Here is a 16,661-nt window from a genome sequence, read left to right on the forward strand (position 1 = left end):
ATAACATCTAGATGAAAAATAGAGAAAAACAGTTATTTTACTCTCATTCTCTCTCGTTCTCTTTGTCTCTCTCATTCTCTCTCTCTTTCTCTCTCTCTCTCTCTCTCATTCATTAATTCAACAAACATGTTAAAAGCAGTATAGGATCCTAAATCCAGAACTGGAAGGTGCCTCAGTACCTATTTATTTCAACCTGCTCGTTTTACAAGAAAGGAAATTGAAGCCCCAAGAGGTCAAGTGACTTACCCAGGGTCACAAAGAAAGCATTACATACAGAGGGCAGTGTGAGGAAATGGAGAAGACAGAAAGCTTAGAGGCACAGTCCTTGCCTCAGAAAGTTAAACATCCAGTAGGATGAGTACCACTGCATGCACAGCCTTGTAATGAAAGAATATATATGAAGTATAATGTAATACAAGTAAGACACCATACAAGTATCTATTCTTATTGCATATATGAATATTCCTTATTTTTTAAACTAAATAATGGTAGTACAGTCAGCTGAGGTATTAGATGTCCTCCATCTGTCAATATGCTTTCCTCCCCCTTTTTCTTCTTCAGGTTCACCTTTCTCCACCTCAAAAATTAGTTAAATTGGTTACAAGAGGGGAGCTCACTCAGCCCAAAGTAGGAACAGGAGATGGGATACTGGGGACATGGAGGATGAGCCCAGTCCAAAGGGAGGATGGAAGGAACAGTAAAAGACTGCCTCTGGTAGCTCTCAAATTATGGGGAAAAACTGGGATACCACCCAGGGGAAGCCCCAATTGTGAATCCTGGTTTGCCAATCAGCCCTGCCCTGAGTTTGGACTGGAGAAGTCAGTGAAAGACCAGAGGGTTCCCCCATCTGACCTTTCCCTCCTGTTCTTCCCATTCTCTCCTTCTCCCTTCTCAAGGGCTATAATCTATGATGGCAAAGGGAAGACCCCTAAAAATAGGGTTTTTTGTTTCTAATTATCACTATTGGGATATTATTTAAATGCTTGTGAACATGTATCCACTTTCAGGTTTGTGAATTTTCATACAAGTTCAGATCTCAGAGAGATAGGGCCTTTATCAAAGGATTATAAAATATTCTTTTCTTTTTTTCCCCCCTTAAGATTGAGGCTCCCTATCTCTCCCAGGCTGGAAAAAGCAGAGACTACTCACAAGCCTAATCACACAGGAGCTTTAACCTGATACATTTCCAATCTCAGCTAGTTCACCTCACCTTAGACATGTTGTTGGCTGGCCCTAGCTACCAGGGGCTCCAAATGTAATGCAGATACCCAACCAGCTGAGCCCACTGCAGCTCAGAACGTCTAAGCTCAAGAGGTTCACCAGCCACAACCTCTATGTAGCTAGGATTATAAGTGTAGGCTTTTCAAACAAAATGGGTCTCTATGAGTTACATAATGACTCGGAAAACCACAAATTAACTCTATCTATGCTGTATTGTACTTTTAGTTAAATATTTCCCATTTATATTTTTTTTCTGGTTTGCTATCTGTGACATATATCTGTGCTATAAATATCTTAGACCAGTTTTGATCCAATTCCTCAGGCTGCAGCTTTTCTCTACTTTCACCTCCGAAGTTTTAGAAATGCATTTTATTAATAAAAATATATTAAAAAAAAAACCAAAACACAGTCCAAGAGTACCGTATTGTACTCCTGTTGTATATCTCTTTCTTCTGAGCAAAGCATGTACTTTTATGCCACAATCTGGTAATAAATCCCATCCCACCAAGTCCAATCCATCCTATGAGATACTGACCTGCTCATGTAATTTAAAAAAATAAACTATTTTCTTGTTTTTACATCACCTATATTTCCCATCATATCTTTCACCCCATCCCCTGCCAAGTAGCTATCTTTTATAATAAAAGATGAAGCAAGGAAGAAAATACTTCTAAAAAATTAAACAATAAAAATTCTGAGTTATATGGAGTATCCCACACCCCTGATCCCTCACTTCTGCAAAGGGGAGGGGAAAGTGTCTTCTCACAACTCTAGGGCATTACAATCACATACACTGCTTGGGCACTACAATTTCATAGCATTCAGTTTTGAATGGTTGTTCTTTCTATTTATACCGATGTATTCATTGTGTATACTATTTTTCTGCTTCTGCTCTCTTCCCTCTGCATCAGTACTAGTCAAATCTTTCATACTTCTGCATGTTCAATGTGTTTATCATTTCTTACAACAAAGTAATATTCCATTATGTCTGTGTACCACATCTTGTTTGGGCAGGTAGGTGTTGCAATACATAGAGTGTCAAGCCTAGGAGTCAAGAAGACCTCAATTCAAATTCACCCTGAGACACTCACTGTGTCACTTAATCCTGTTTGCCTTGGTTTCCTCACCTGCAAAATGAGCTGGAGAAGGAAATGGCAAACTACTACTGTATCTTTGCCAAGAAAACCCAAAATCAGTTTACAAAGAGTTAAACATGACTGAAACAACCAAACACCACCACCACCACCTTGGACAGTCACCAGCTTAAAGAAAAATTCTCTGCAAAATAATCTTTTGGGTAAAGTGTCTGTGTCTTTTCCCCCTGCTTGATTTCTTGGGGCTCCAGTTTCATCCTGAATGAGAATAACAAGTTATAAGAATATATAGAATGTTATAAGAATAATAACATATTGACTTCATAGGATTTTCATAAGGATTAAATAAGGGAACAAGTGCTTTGTAAACTTTGAAAAGCTCTGTACCCATGTGTTAGCATTCTTCTTATTAATCTACTTTACATGTATTTCAGACAGCACAAGCCAGATCACAAAAGGGAGACTAATGAATATGATCATCCAGGGGAAAACTGTACCCTTAACCTGTCAAAGAATAATACATTACAAAAAGAAAAAAAAAATCAACCCCAAGATCCCTTAAGCCTTTGACCCCAATTTACATTTTGGGTTTCCCTCCTCCGCACCCTTAAAAAAAAAAACAAGTCTGACAACTTCTATCTGTGGGCTTTCCACTCTTCTTATCTCACTAAGCCAAACTACTCTCAGACAGCTAATTAAGAATCTTTTTAGAGCTCAGCAGAAGTAGAATTGGTTATGGTCAGAGTTTTCCCATGATATCTAAGTAGTTATCTGTCAATCATCCAAGGAAATTAGGGAAAGAAATATACGTTCCACAATATAGGCATTTGCTTGATTAGGAAAACATTATATTTTCCCTGGGAAAAGGGGAAAAACAGACATTGATCACTTTACCCAAAGGACTATTTTGCAAAGATTTTTTTTAAGCTGGTGACTATCCCTTATTAAATCAAAAAGTTCTTCTGATGATTCTAAACATTTAGCTGCTTAGTCAAATATTAGCCTAATAATCCCCTTTCTCAACTACCACCAAATTTCTCAGATGATCAGGATAGGATTGGCTTGGGGTACTCATCAGAATGGGAGAGAAAATAATGGTCAAGGCACCTTCCAAAGTTTCCGTCTGAATATCAACTTGAATATGAACAGAATTATCATCAAATCTACCCATCCTCTTTATCCTTATTTCTGGTCAATCACCAAATCAGTCAGTTCACATCCCTGGTACCTGTCCCTTCCTTTCCATTGCCACTGTCATCCTTCAAGTCTAGGTTCCTGACGCTGTGCCTCATTATTACAATGACCTCTAGCTGGTCTCACTAATTCTGGTTTCTCCAACCTCTGATGCATCTTATACCATACCAGCAAACTAATCTTCCTAAAACACTGCATTCGTCATGTCAGTTTCTTGCTACAATGATTCTCCACTGACTGCCACATTAAATCTCAACTCCCTTGCCTAGTTTTCTGGGCTTTACAGGCTCTGGCCCCACCCCTACTTGTCAAACCCCATTTCCTGCCATTCCCCAACAGGAACCATCTGCTTCTGCTATCCTGGCTATCCTCCCTCTCCACCTCCTCCCGACTGCCAATTTCTCTCTCTCTGACCCACACAATGCTCATTTCCCTGCTTATGTTGTCCCCTTCATCTCTAGAATTCTTAAGCTGGGGTCCATGAACTTTTTAAGAAATATTTTAATAACTGTTATTTCAGTGTAATTGGTTTCCTCTGAAATTCTATGTATTTAAAAACATTATTCTGAGAAAGGGTCCATAGGCTTCAGTAGACTGTCGAAGAGGTCCACAAAAAAAAAGTCAATCCCCAATTTATTGACATGCCTCTCCTATCCATCTGTCAAAGTCTAATATCAAGAAGGCCTTCCTTGAATATTCAGGTGTTTATGGAAGGAGAGGGGCACAGGTCAGGAGAAGTCAGGCCCTTCGGTGCCACTATATCTAAGAGCCAAAGTTCAACCTGGACTCTATCACTTGGCAGGTGCTGGAAGCACAGGGCATGTTACCAATCCAGAATGTACAACCGATAGAGATCAAGATTCCTAAGACTCAATTATTAGGAGAGCATCCTGAACCATCCTATCTTCCTGGATGCTCCAAGAGCTGCAGTACCATCCACAGCCTGGGCAATGGTCTGCTCAGTGTGTTTTATAATGGGGCTACCTCCTTAAGAGAAACTTAATTCTCTGTCCTTGGAAAGCATCTGTTGACTACTGCTGGTCATTAAGATCCAGCATCCCAGAACTCTTTCCTGCTTCAGGACAATTGTGAGTATGCCGGCATCAACTCCATCTATGGCTTCTCCAATGAGTGCAAAAGATGCTATACCACCGAGCAGTGGAAAATCTTCGTTGACTGCTTCAACTGCCTCTTCAGCCCGGCCATGCAGATGGAGAATGAATTAGTTGTGTCAACATTTTTTTATTCACAAGGCAATGAAAATAGGACTAGTAAGATGAAAATGTTTATTTCAAAATAAAATTATAACATTTGCTTTTAATTACTTGTATTAAAAGCACATTTACACGCACAGAAATTATAGTAAAATTACAAAGAATTATTTTAAAATTCTTCTATCACTTGACACAATTGGTCCTTCTATTAATAAAGGCTTTCATTAGACTTACTCCTTTCCTGGACAGCTAAGGTGGCTCAGTGGATAGAACACCGGACCTGGAGTTAAGAAGACCTGAGTTCAAATCTAGCCTTGGAAACTTATTAGCTATGTGATCCTGAGGAATTTACTTAACCCTGTTTGCCTTAGTTTCCTCATCTGTAAAATGAGCTGGAGAAGGACATGGCAAAGCACTCCAGTATCTTTGCCAAGAAAACCCCAAATGGGGTCACCAAAAATCAGACATGACTAAAAGGGCTGAACAACTCCTTCCCTGCCTGCACCTATGAAGAAATCCAAAATAAACTGACATAGTCTCTACTTTCAATTCAAAACCATTTATTAGGTACCTACTATTTATATAATTCTGTATTAGTCAGTGGGATATAACAATAGAGAGACATAGTTATCACAGTGGAGTAGAAAATGTTTGATTTTGGAGTCAGAAGACTTGAATTCAAACCCAAACTTTCTACATGTGTGACCTTGGGCAAGTCACTTAACCTTTCAGGGCCTCAATTTCCTCAACTGTAAAAGAAGGACTCAGAAAATTGGACTCCGAAGTCCCTTCCATCTCTAAATCTGTGGCCCTACAAATCTCTAGTTCTTAACAGCTGATATAAATTATGTAAAGTAACTATAAGTCTAAAAAAATTCAAGACTAGAAAGTTCTAGAAAGCAGAATACTTAAAAGAGGCCTCTGCAAAATACATAGCATAATACACACAGGCCACCCAATATATTATGAGTTTTAACAGGAAGGTTCTGATAATACAGTTGGCTGGCATCCCTGAATGGCTTAGCTTTCCCATCCGATGATTTAGCAAGAAACTTATCATTTAAGTTAATGTAATCCAGCATGCTGTATCATGCTCACCAGCCCAAGTGTTTGGGAGTTATGTTGGTAGCCAAAATGTAAAAGAAAAAAATTATCAGCAGAAAAGAAAAAAAATCAAAGTTTCTGAATCAAGTATAGAAATTTTTTTGAACTACCCCAGGGGTGGGGGGGAATGGTTTTTCCTCACTCTTTCTCCTTCTCTGTATCTTTAGTGCTCAAGCACACAGCACCTAGCACATAAATAATAAATTAAAAATGCCTGCTGATTGATTGATTTTCAGTGTGAACCATTTCCAAGGAGAGACAGATCTGCAAAAGAGATAACAAAACCCTTTCTAAAAACACAGCCAGGGTGTGAAAAAAATCATCAGCAAAACACTCTCAGCATTGGGGAATGTATGTCCAAACAAATACCAACAAAGGCATCTCCTGGTTTAGGGCTGATTTTTTCTGTTCTCACATTATAACGATCCCCAATGCTTCCCAGGCAACCAGAAACTTAGGCAATCCAAGACAAGTGGAGGAATTAGACATCAAGATCTTCTACAAGCTCTTATCCAAAGAAAATGTGGAGAAGCATCTTTTCCAGACATCCCTTTGAAATTGAAAACATTTTCATTAAAACAATAAAAACTATTCTAGTGTCTAAGAGGCCTGGTATGCCAAGAAAAAAACATCAATTTATCATTCAATGAAGGCAGAGAAAGGAAACAAGAAGGAAATTCTACCAGGGCTGGTGACTGACTGCGTGTTTATTTATTCTTTTCTCTTCGTGTTCCCCAGTGTACCTTTAATGGAAGAGTAGACTGGATCCATCTTGTATGAGCTCCCTGAATTCACAAAAGTTATCATCCTCTCTCTTTTTCTTTTTTCTTTCCTCTTCACCCTTTCTCCCCTCCAACTTTCTCCCATGTTTCCGAAGAACCAATGATGAAGAATGCTACCTACCTCCTAATAGAAAGGTGATGGACTAAATACGCAGAATGATACACATTTTTAGACAATATGGGTACTTGTTTTGCTGGACTATCATTCTTTATTACAAGGGTTTGGTTTTTTTTTAAGGGTAGGGAGAAGTAAAAGGGAGAAAAAATTTGATAAATGAAAAATAACCTAAAAATGAATTTAAAAAGAGAAGCATTAGCTAGACCTTTTGTGGTTCCAAAGGACTATCATTCAGTTATTGGGGAATGGTTAAATGAGTTCTGGTGCATCAATGTAATGGAATATCATTGTGCTATAAGAAACAATAAATACAGAGAAGCATGGCAAGACTTTTATGAATCAGTACAAAGGGGAGTTAAGTAGAACCAGAAAAACAATGTACACAGTGACCTCAAGCAATAAGAAAAATGTACATGGAAAGAATAAGTGAATAACCGAAACTGAAAACATAACGAGAAGATATCCTGCCCTTATATACTTCTTTACAGAAATGGGGTTCATGGATGTGGAATCTTGTATATGATGAGATTTTTCCATATTCTGGTTAGTTTTGCTGAACTTTCTTTATGTGGGATGGCTCTTGGGGGGGGTGGTGGTGAAAGAGGAAAACAATAGGAAAAGTAGCTATAAATACAAAAGATATTAATCAAAATTTATTTTGTAAAAAAGAATTGAACACATTTATTCACAAAATGAGGGACACCAGCATTCAGAAATCCCTTCTCCCATCCACACAGTGCTTCAAAGTTTATAAAATGCTTTCCCTACAAAATGCTGTGAAGTAGGCATGGCCAGAATCACTGTCCTTGATTTACTTTGTACTTGTTTTCTTTGGGAATTTATAGAAACGATAAACAATGATCAGTCTTGAAGGAAATGCCAGAGGAAGACCTAAAAGGGAACACCATGAAAGTCAGCAAACTTGGACTGTGGCAGTAAAATCTCTCTGATTCATTAAGATTCTTAGTATTAAATTCCTTAACCAAAAGGTTTCCCTGCTACCCTGCTCAGAAAAATAATAACCAGCTTGGGCTTCCGCGTAACCTAAAAATGTGTACTGGCCGATGTTTTTATGGAATAAGAAATGTCTTTAGTTTCGTGAAGAGGTTCATAATTCAGAAATTCCATCTCCCTTAATAAAATTATAAACACACCAAATAAACTCTGAAGCACCCTATCACCTCAACTGAGTCTGAGTCAGTTTTTCAAGATTTATTGCAAAGCTCTCTCTCTGAACCCCATTTCTCATCCCCAACCTCCACCCCTCAAGGCACAAAATTTGGCATTTACAGAGAAATACCAGAAGTCTGAGCATTTTATTAGCCAAGGGAAATCCCAACCTTCTTGGCTCCATTTCTGATGATGACAGCTAATTTTCCATGTTGAATCATATACTAGCTGCTGCAAATATTTAAAAGGGGGAGGGGGAGGTAGAAAGGCACACTTTCAGACTATAATCATAAAATGCTTAAATAATTATGATTTAGAACTTTCTGCTCATTTTTATAAGGCCAAAACTAAAACAGTCATTTTAAATATTGCAATGAAAGTAGAGTGCTTCTCTTAAAATACTTCCAATGCCATGCCAAGGGTAATCTCCAGGGTTTCTCCAGGATCACCAGTTTGTGTTTCACATACAGTTCACAGAAAAGTGTACCTATTTTAGATACGAGGTGATCCTTTCTTTTCTTGTGTCATCCACAAGTCCCACCTTAAATCCCATGTCCTTCATGGACGTACCCTGACGACTCCTGCCCTAGGAAACTGCCTCCCTCCCTGAATTCCCATAGCATTTACAGTCTATACCACACACTGTACAACTTGATTAAATGGCCTCAGCAGCTCTTTCTGGAATCCGAACATTCTACACAATCTCATTTTCTGCAATTGAGTTGTCTGAGTTAGTCTTGTTTCCCTTCCATATCTTATAAGGCCTGAGGTATGCTATCAATAAATACAAGTTGACTGAAAGATTCAGGGATGCTGACAATTTCATCATATTTTGCTTCTACTTTAAAAAAAAATCAGAACCTGACAAATGAAGTCCAATTTATCTGTTATCATGGTATTCCTTTACTTATCACTTTAGGATTTCTTATATCCCAAAGAAGTTTAGTATTAAACGCCTCAAGGTCCAAATTTATTCTGTACCACCACCACTCCAAACAAACTGAAATGCATTACAAACTCTTTGCATGGCTGCTCATTACTGCGCTCTTTTTTTTAGAAGTAAGTTTTCAATGCAAGTACACTCATTTCATGACTATCCTATGCCCTTTTTGCAAGATGTATGAATAGGATGTTGGTTCCATAACAGATGTGTCCTTAGGTGAATCACAAGAAAAGGTTAAGCTAAGACCCATTGCTTTGTTGTCATGAATGGAAATATAGTATAATAGGACAAATACTTTAAATTAGGGCACCTGAATTCCAATTTCCAATTGTCTTTACCACAAACTTGCTGTGCAACCTTGGGCAAGTAACCCAACCTGTATCAGCATCAGTTTCCTCATATTTAAAACAAGTTAACAAGCCCAGTGTTGCCTGTAATTCCAGGTTGGGTAGAAGGGAAAAGCATCTTTTGAGCTTCAATGGGCTGTGACCATCAGTGTGTGTACTCAGTTTGGCATTAAGGGGGTTGGGGAAGGATTGCCACACTAAGCTTTCAAATTTATTTGATCAAAAAGGATCAACCTACTCTGGGAGGGAAAAAGAGCAGGTAAAAGCCATGTTGCTGATCAGGGCAAAGCTAGGCAGATAAAAGAAGGTAGCTAGGTGGCAAAGTGGATAGGGTGCTGGGCCTGGAGTCAAGAAGACCCAAGTTCAAATCTGAACTCAGACACATACTTGCTGCGTGACCCTGGGCACTTAATTTCTGTGTGCCTCAGTTTCCTCAACTGTAAATGGGGATAATCTGGAGGAGAAAATGGCAAGCCACTCCAGTAAAAACCCAAGCAGCATCACTAAGAGTCAGATATGACTGAAAAACTACTGATCAACAAAAAATGGGGACAATAATGGCATCTCACAGGGTTATTGTGAGGACCAAATGATATTTGTAATTAGCCTGTGAACGCAGTAGGTATTAAATAATTGCTTATTCAGTGCCTCCTCCCTCAGTCTTTAAAAATCAAAAAAACCCAGGTTAACATATCTTAAAATAAGAGCTGAATAAATGCTGACTAGTTTGGATTGTGTAATTGTCCAACCCACCTTAGCAGAGTGTACAAAAAGCACCCAGACAACTATTCAGTATTGTTCAAATATCAGGCATGGATACGCAATATCTCCTAAAAATAACAGAATGGGTAATCCTGAGGGGGCAGGAAATTGGAAAATATGTTTGGAATGATACTCTACTTCAAAAGGAAAGATATTCTACTCTAACATAAGTTTAATTTGTTTGTTTGTTTATTAATCCACAAAGCCCCAAAGTGCTTAGTTTCAAATAAGAGCTCCTAATGTTGCTTAGCCACGGCCCCTTGTCATCAGACTCCAAATTCTAACAACATCCATTCTGCACCACAGAGCCCAAAGCCTACCTCATTCACTACCACACGACATGCAAATAAACATGTTCACGTAACAATGTATACCAGGGAAATGCATATAGATTAACTCAGCAAAATGACCATAAGGTATATGTGTGTGGCTTTCATGTGTCTATCTTTACTCTTTATAGCAGAGGTTCTTAACCTGAGATCTGGGAAGTGGGTTTTAAAATTAATATTCTGATAACTGTATTTCAATAGAGTTGGTTGCCTTTGTAATCCTATGAATTTTGTTTTGTGAACTGAAAAACATTCTGCAATGGGGTCCAAAGTTTCACTAGATTGCCCAAATGGGTCCTAACACAGAAAGGTAGAAGCTCCTCATTTATTTCTACATGATCATTAACAATCTGGCCACAGGCTGATTGAAATGGAATCACAGCAAACAGGGTAGCTGTTTCTTCTTCACAAATACAGATATGAACTTTTCTTACCCTCCAGGACACAAAGAACCTATACTTTAAAACATTTTTCAACTGCCTCACACAAACATAGGTAAGAAAATTGTACAGCTGGTAAGTTAGTTAGTTCCCTAAAAGTAACTATCACACTGAACAAGAAAGTAAACTCTTGGCTGTTCCCTGAAATGAATTCTTTTTCATCTTATTTTCTGCCCTGAATTATCCTGATTACCATACTTTCCTGTTTCATACATCCAAATCTAATTCCAAAGACCCATACACTGTAGTTCCACTGTACTAGCTGGCTGGCATATGCCCAACTAACAAGCTGGCAGACCACCACAAAAACTTTCTTAATGACCACTATCTCTCTTTAGCAGTTGGATGGTATGGCTTTGGGCAGCAATCTGGGGGCAGAAGCACCCAATTAAGCTTCTAACTTCAGTTGTGTCCTTTCTTCTGTCCTCTTTCCCCTTAAATCTCCACTTAAATTTCTCTTTTTAACTTCAGCTATTGAATACTGTGGTACCTTTTGCCATCAGTTTCAGAAGTTTCTCTTAGTTAGCCACTGGTACAGATTTAATTCTTAAGGCATTCTTTTGGGACTATTGTATGCCAACATCGGACGCATCACTGCTCCCATTCAAAAATTTTTAACCACAGAAGAACCCAAACTCTTGCTCCAACAGGCTTTACTTTAACAGAATTTAAGTTTTCCTTGACTGTAGAGAGAGCTCAGAGTTGATTTGTATTTCTATAGTTGTTGGAGTGGACAGTTTTCCTTCTAAGTGATTACAGTAATCAAGGCAAGTATATGATCAGCAAATTTAGAGCTGGAAGAAACCTTAGAAGTCACCTAGTCTAACTCCACCATTTTACAGATAAGGAAAATAAGGTCTAGAATTTACTTGATTTGCCCGAAGTTACACAGACAGTGAATAGCAGAGGTAAGATTCAAAATCCAGTGTTCTTTCCACTGCAATGTCACATAAAATTCTTCAAGCATCCTTGACTTCATTGTATGTACAGATCACAACCCCTCTACAAGTTTCTAGATGGCCTGAGAGTTGAGGTGACCAAACAGTTCATGGATGAAGCTCTCAAAGTCCCTGAATGAAAGGCATAAAGTCCATTGCTAGGTCCCTTCTCAAAAGTCTTTTCAATCTATTAAAGACTTCCCCAAAATGACAAGGCCAAAGCCTTCAAGAGACTAAAGTTATACAGGACTATCAAGTATCAGAGTAGAGTTTCTGCAGAGGTCATATGGATTACAGATGAGGTAAAGCATACTAGGGGAGAGAGAGCACACACAATGGGCACTTAACACCTGAAAATCAGATCATCTAGAGAATTAAAATGATACTTTGCGGTTAACCAGCATACAGAGAATCCATCAGGGCTGTAAATTACAAGTCATGATGTAGCCTCAGGGGATAGGCTACTGCCAAAGAAGGGTGTGCATGGGACACATCAGCCACAAATGACTACAATCTCCACCTATTGCATCAATGCAGTTGTGCCAAGTTGTCAAATATAATTCATGGCAAAACAATAAAATCCAGGGTTCACAATCACCTTAATTACATAAAGTTAAAAGACTGCTGAGTAAGCCTCTCATGCCAAAGCCTCCATATAATTCCCTTCCACAGACCCCTCCTAGCCAACAGCTCTGTTCAAGACATTTAGAATATAATTTGCCCAAGAGATACAAATGGTGCCAGATGGGAGTCCCAACAGAGACTTCTGAATCCGATTTCTGAAGTGACCTTTAGCAAAAATGTTATTGGTTTTAATCTCTCTGAGAATGATCACTTCCTATTCTCTCCACATTAGGAGGATGACCAATCCACTACCTTTTTGTTTTTTTAAAGGGACAATGGGGAAGGGCTGAGATGTGCCAGGCAAAACTTAGGGAAGTGTTTGGTATCTTTAATTATGTTCAATTATAATAAATTGATGGAATTAAATCAACTTCAGCTTTCTGGCTAAGGCCAAAAGTATATCACGGATTTCTAACGTTCAAGTCATCAGTCTATTCCCGCGAAAACAGCTTTCTCTTTAAAAAAGGCTCCCTTCATAAGACAGATTTAACCTTTTGCCAATTTCTCTTCTTCCTTTTAATAGTGGCACTTTTCCAGCCTTTTCTCATAAGGTCTACAGATCATTCTCAAACAGTAAGAATTCAACATGCCATTCACAAACCTTGCACTGAGAGGGTTTGAGGAGTGGTGGTGATGGGTGGAATGCTCCTGTTCTCCAGACGTTATTAACCTAAAGCCTTATCAAGGTGGGAGTGAAGCACTAGTCTTACAGTACAAGCTAACAGAGACTGAACAGCCAGACCGTGAGTCATAGGGTACTTACATCATTCTTCCTGAACTTTGCTTTCAAGCTCTTCATGTTTAGCCCATTCAGCCTTCCAAAGCAAGAAGAAATTTTTCAACACCTAAGCAAAAAGAGAAAGGAAAAACGTAAGTTTCTAAGATTCCAAATAAACACCATCTGTACTTTCCCCAGGTCAGACGACATATTCCTCTCTGCCTCTGTCTCTTTCCCATGCTGGGAAATTCCACTTTCACATTATCACCTAGACCTAATCCCTGTAGATCCTAACACTACTTAAATTTTAAAGATCACTAGTATCCCCCAGTCATTCAAACACTTAAGTAAAACTCTGTTCAGTCAGAATAACAGCTGGCATTTATATAGTACTCTAAGTTAAAAAAATGTTTACATGTTATCTGATTGATTATTACAACAGCCCTGTGAGGTAGGTACTATTACTATCTCCATTTTTATAGATGAGGAAAATGAGATTGAGAAGCTAATTGACTTTGCCTGGCAACACACAGCTAAATAAAAGTCTGAGGCAAGATTTGACTTCAGGTCTTCCTGATTCCTGATCCAACACTCTATACACTGACCCAACCCTGAGGGTTTTCCCATCCTAAGTTGACTTTTTTTTTTTTACTACGTAAAAAAGGCAGCCATTCTTTGCTTCATTTCCTACCTAGCCTTATCACTGAATGGGTGTTGCCTCAGTCAAACCGAGACCTGGTAAAGACCTTAGCGTAAAAAGCCCAAGGTCTACCACTGCATCCTGGGCATTTGTCCGGATCTGTATCTTGCCACTGGGCCCAGATGGCTCTGGAGGAGAAAGTGAGGCTTGTGACTTTGCACAGCTCTCCCTCACTTAAATCAAATTCACTTGCATGGCATGGCATCACCTCGCAGATGTCATGGTCCTCTTTGAGAATGAAGGTCGAACAGTAACACTGACCCACCTAGCTGCCTTCTGATCTAAGGCACAATGCTACCTAAAAGTATGACTTTAGGGAGATATCCCTGCACAACACATTCACAGGTCAACACTGTACAAAGCTTCAGTGAATCTTAAGGTCAGATTCTAGCCTGTGTAAAGAGACTCCCCGCTGTTTTCTAAAACAGAAACAAGTACAGTAGGAACTTAAACAAGTATAAAAATATATGTTATTGAGTATATACAAAGAAACAGGGAATAAAATATCAAGAAAACTTTTTTTTGCAAATTATTATTCCCATTCATAGAACTAGCCCTTCACACTCTTAGTGCTAGAATTAAGCGGTTCAATTTCTTTTAAAGGAGAAAAGAAGTTTGTATTCCAGATTCCATTTTTTCCCAATCTGATTCTGTGTGAATTCGAGCTTTCCTACTATACAGTGTAATTAGGAGGGGAAAAAAGCAATATGTAATCAATGAAGAGCTGGTACACTTTACCTCACCGCCTTCTCCCTCCTCCCAATCCCACTGTGCCATACTGTTTTCAAGTCAAGTCAAGTCAACAAGTATTTTATTAACCACTTACTATGTGCCAAACAAGCACGAGGCTAAGTGGGGACGCAAAAAAAGGCAAACATTGTCACTGACTTCAAAGAGCTCCAGTTGAAGGGCAGGATGACAACATGAAAACAGCTAGATACAAACAGGATATATATGGGACAAATTGGAAGTAATCTCAAAAGCAAGACACTAGCAATAAGGGGGGCTGGGAAAGGGTTCTTGTCAGTGAAACTTCAGAAGGAACTGAAGGAAGCCAGGAGAGTCTGGTGACAAAGATGAGGAGGAAGTAAATTCTCTCTATGGGGAAACAGCCCGTGAAAATGCCCAGAGTCAAGAGTATGATGTTGGAGGAAGAGCCAAAAGGGCAGTGTCAGTGGACTGCACAGTCCACGGAGGGGAGTAAGATGTAAGAAGACTGGAAGGGGTCAGGTTATGAAGGGCTTTTAAAGCCAAACAGAGGATTTTGAATTTGATCCTGGAAATACTGAAGAGCCACTGGAGTTTACTCAGTAGAGTGGTGACGAGATCAGACCTACACTTTAGGAAGATCAATTTGAAATTTAAGAATGGGTTGGACTGAGGAAAGGCTTGAGGCAGGGAGACCAATCACCTGGATATTTCAATAATCCAGGTATGAAGGGATAGGGCCTCCCCAGGGTGGTGGCAGGCTCAGAGTAAAGAAGGCTGCATATCCAAAAAATGTTGCAAAGGCAGAAATGACAGGACTTGGCAGCTGATTGAATGGCTATGGAGGAACAGGATGAGAGAGAGTGGCGAAGTCAAGAATGACACCTAATTTTGGAGCTCATTCAGAAGATACGGCAAACCCACAATTCATTTCCTAAAAGAACTGTAAAAGTTTGAATGGAGATTAATTACAATACCAAGTTATTTGGAGAGTACATGAGTTTTTGTAAACAGGAAAAGTCAACTCTACCTATAATAAGTGAAAACAGCCATGGTTCAGCATTTAGCATCCATTGGCTCTGCAATCAGAACATATGGATTCAAATGCAGCTTTTGATGTTTTCTGCCTGTGTGACCAAAGGTAAACTGTTTCACCTCTCTGGACCTCAGTTTCCTCAACTACAAAATAAGGGGATTAGAATAGATGACTCTCACAGTCCTTTCCGGCGCAGTATCTCCCAGGACTCCAGCTCAGAACTGTATCAATCAAATGTTTACTCTGGCTAATAAGTAACTCCTTTAAAAATTACTTCTAAGGTCAGACTAAAGTCTTCTTTCCACCACCCAAAAACCTGAGCAATATTGATGATCTGGGATATGGAAGAAATAGATAAGCTGCTTTACAGCTGTGATCTCAGTGTGGAAGTCAAAAGATGACCCCCTCACTATAACTTAATTTCATTATACAGCCTTTGTTTCCATTATAGCACCATTCTTATAACAAGATCTGCATTTAACAAATAATATAAAAGAATGAAAGAAACAAACATTTGGGAGGCAGACCCAATATGTCAAATATTAGGAAACAGTGTGGTGAATTCCCCTCTACAAACTTCTCTCCAAACAGATCAAGAAAACACACTAACTCAAATCCTGAAATTCATTGTGAAATTCACTGTGAATTCATTGTCTAGCCCAGTTCAGCTTCAAGAGAAAGACAGGGCGGTTAACGGACACTGGGGACAAGGTCAGACCAGCAGCATGCCTGAAGAGGCTATGTACTAGAGAAAGAAGGGGTCCTGGATTCATCCTAGGACACTGCAGTTGGAGACTGATGTCAACTGGTAGCTTTGTTGAGGACTACCCCATTCCTGGTGACAGATCCAGGGCAGAGGGACAAGAGGACCTAAGCAGGGAGTATATTCCTGGATTGGGAGACTGTGGGCTGTGTACGGAGAAAGGAGGAGGTTCAGAAGCCAGCAGCAGCAGTGGTGTGGCTCAGACACTAACTAGGCTCAGAAATGACTCTTACTTTCAGCCACTGGTCCAGTGTGCAGAGAAATAACCAGAACAAGAAACCAAGACCAAAAAGGAGCTCTCAAATAGAGCTTTACAGCCAGCTGATAAGGGCTGAACCCATTTCCTACTTTTGCACAGATTCAAATCCAGGTCCTGAAACTTACAGAGCTCAAATCAGGGGGGCAACAATCAGATTTTGCCCTGGATCAGACCTCAGTGGGAGCACTGAAAGGTTC

The 16,661-nt window shown here is 39.3% G+C and overlaps 1 protein-coding gene across 20 annotated transcripts in view; it reads right to left on the bottom strand.

Annotated features, from left to right (window-relative positions):
• Window positions 1-16,661, bottom strand: part of RAI14 (retinoic acid induced 14) — a 179,539-nt gene that overhangs the window by 121,825 nt on the left and 41,053 nt on the right. For all 20 annotated transcript variants that reach the window (XM_072605864.1, XM_072605860.1, XM_072605856.1 and 17 more), the window contains one exon: window positions 13,044-13,125. In XM_072605864.1, coding sequence (XP_072461965.1) covers window positions 13,044-13,079 — 36 coding nt within the window. In that variant the 5' untranslated portion in view covers window positions 13,080-13,125. The remainder of the gene's footprint in view (window positions 1-13,043; window positions 13,126-16,661) is intronic.

Source organism: Notamacropus eugenii, chromosome 4 (assembly GCF_028372415.1).
Source record: "Notamacropus eugenii isolate mMacEug1 chromosome 4, mMacEug1.pri_v2, whole genome shotgun sequence".
NCBI classification, from domain to species: domain Eukaryota; kingdom Metazoa; phylum Chordata; class Mammalia; order Diprotodontia; family Macropodidae; genus Notamacropus; species Notamacropus eugenii.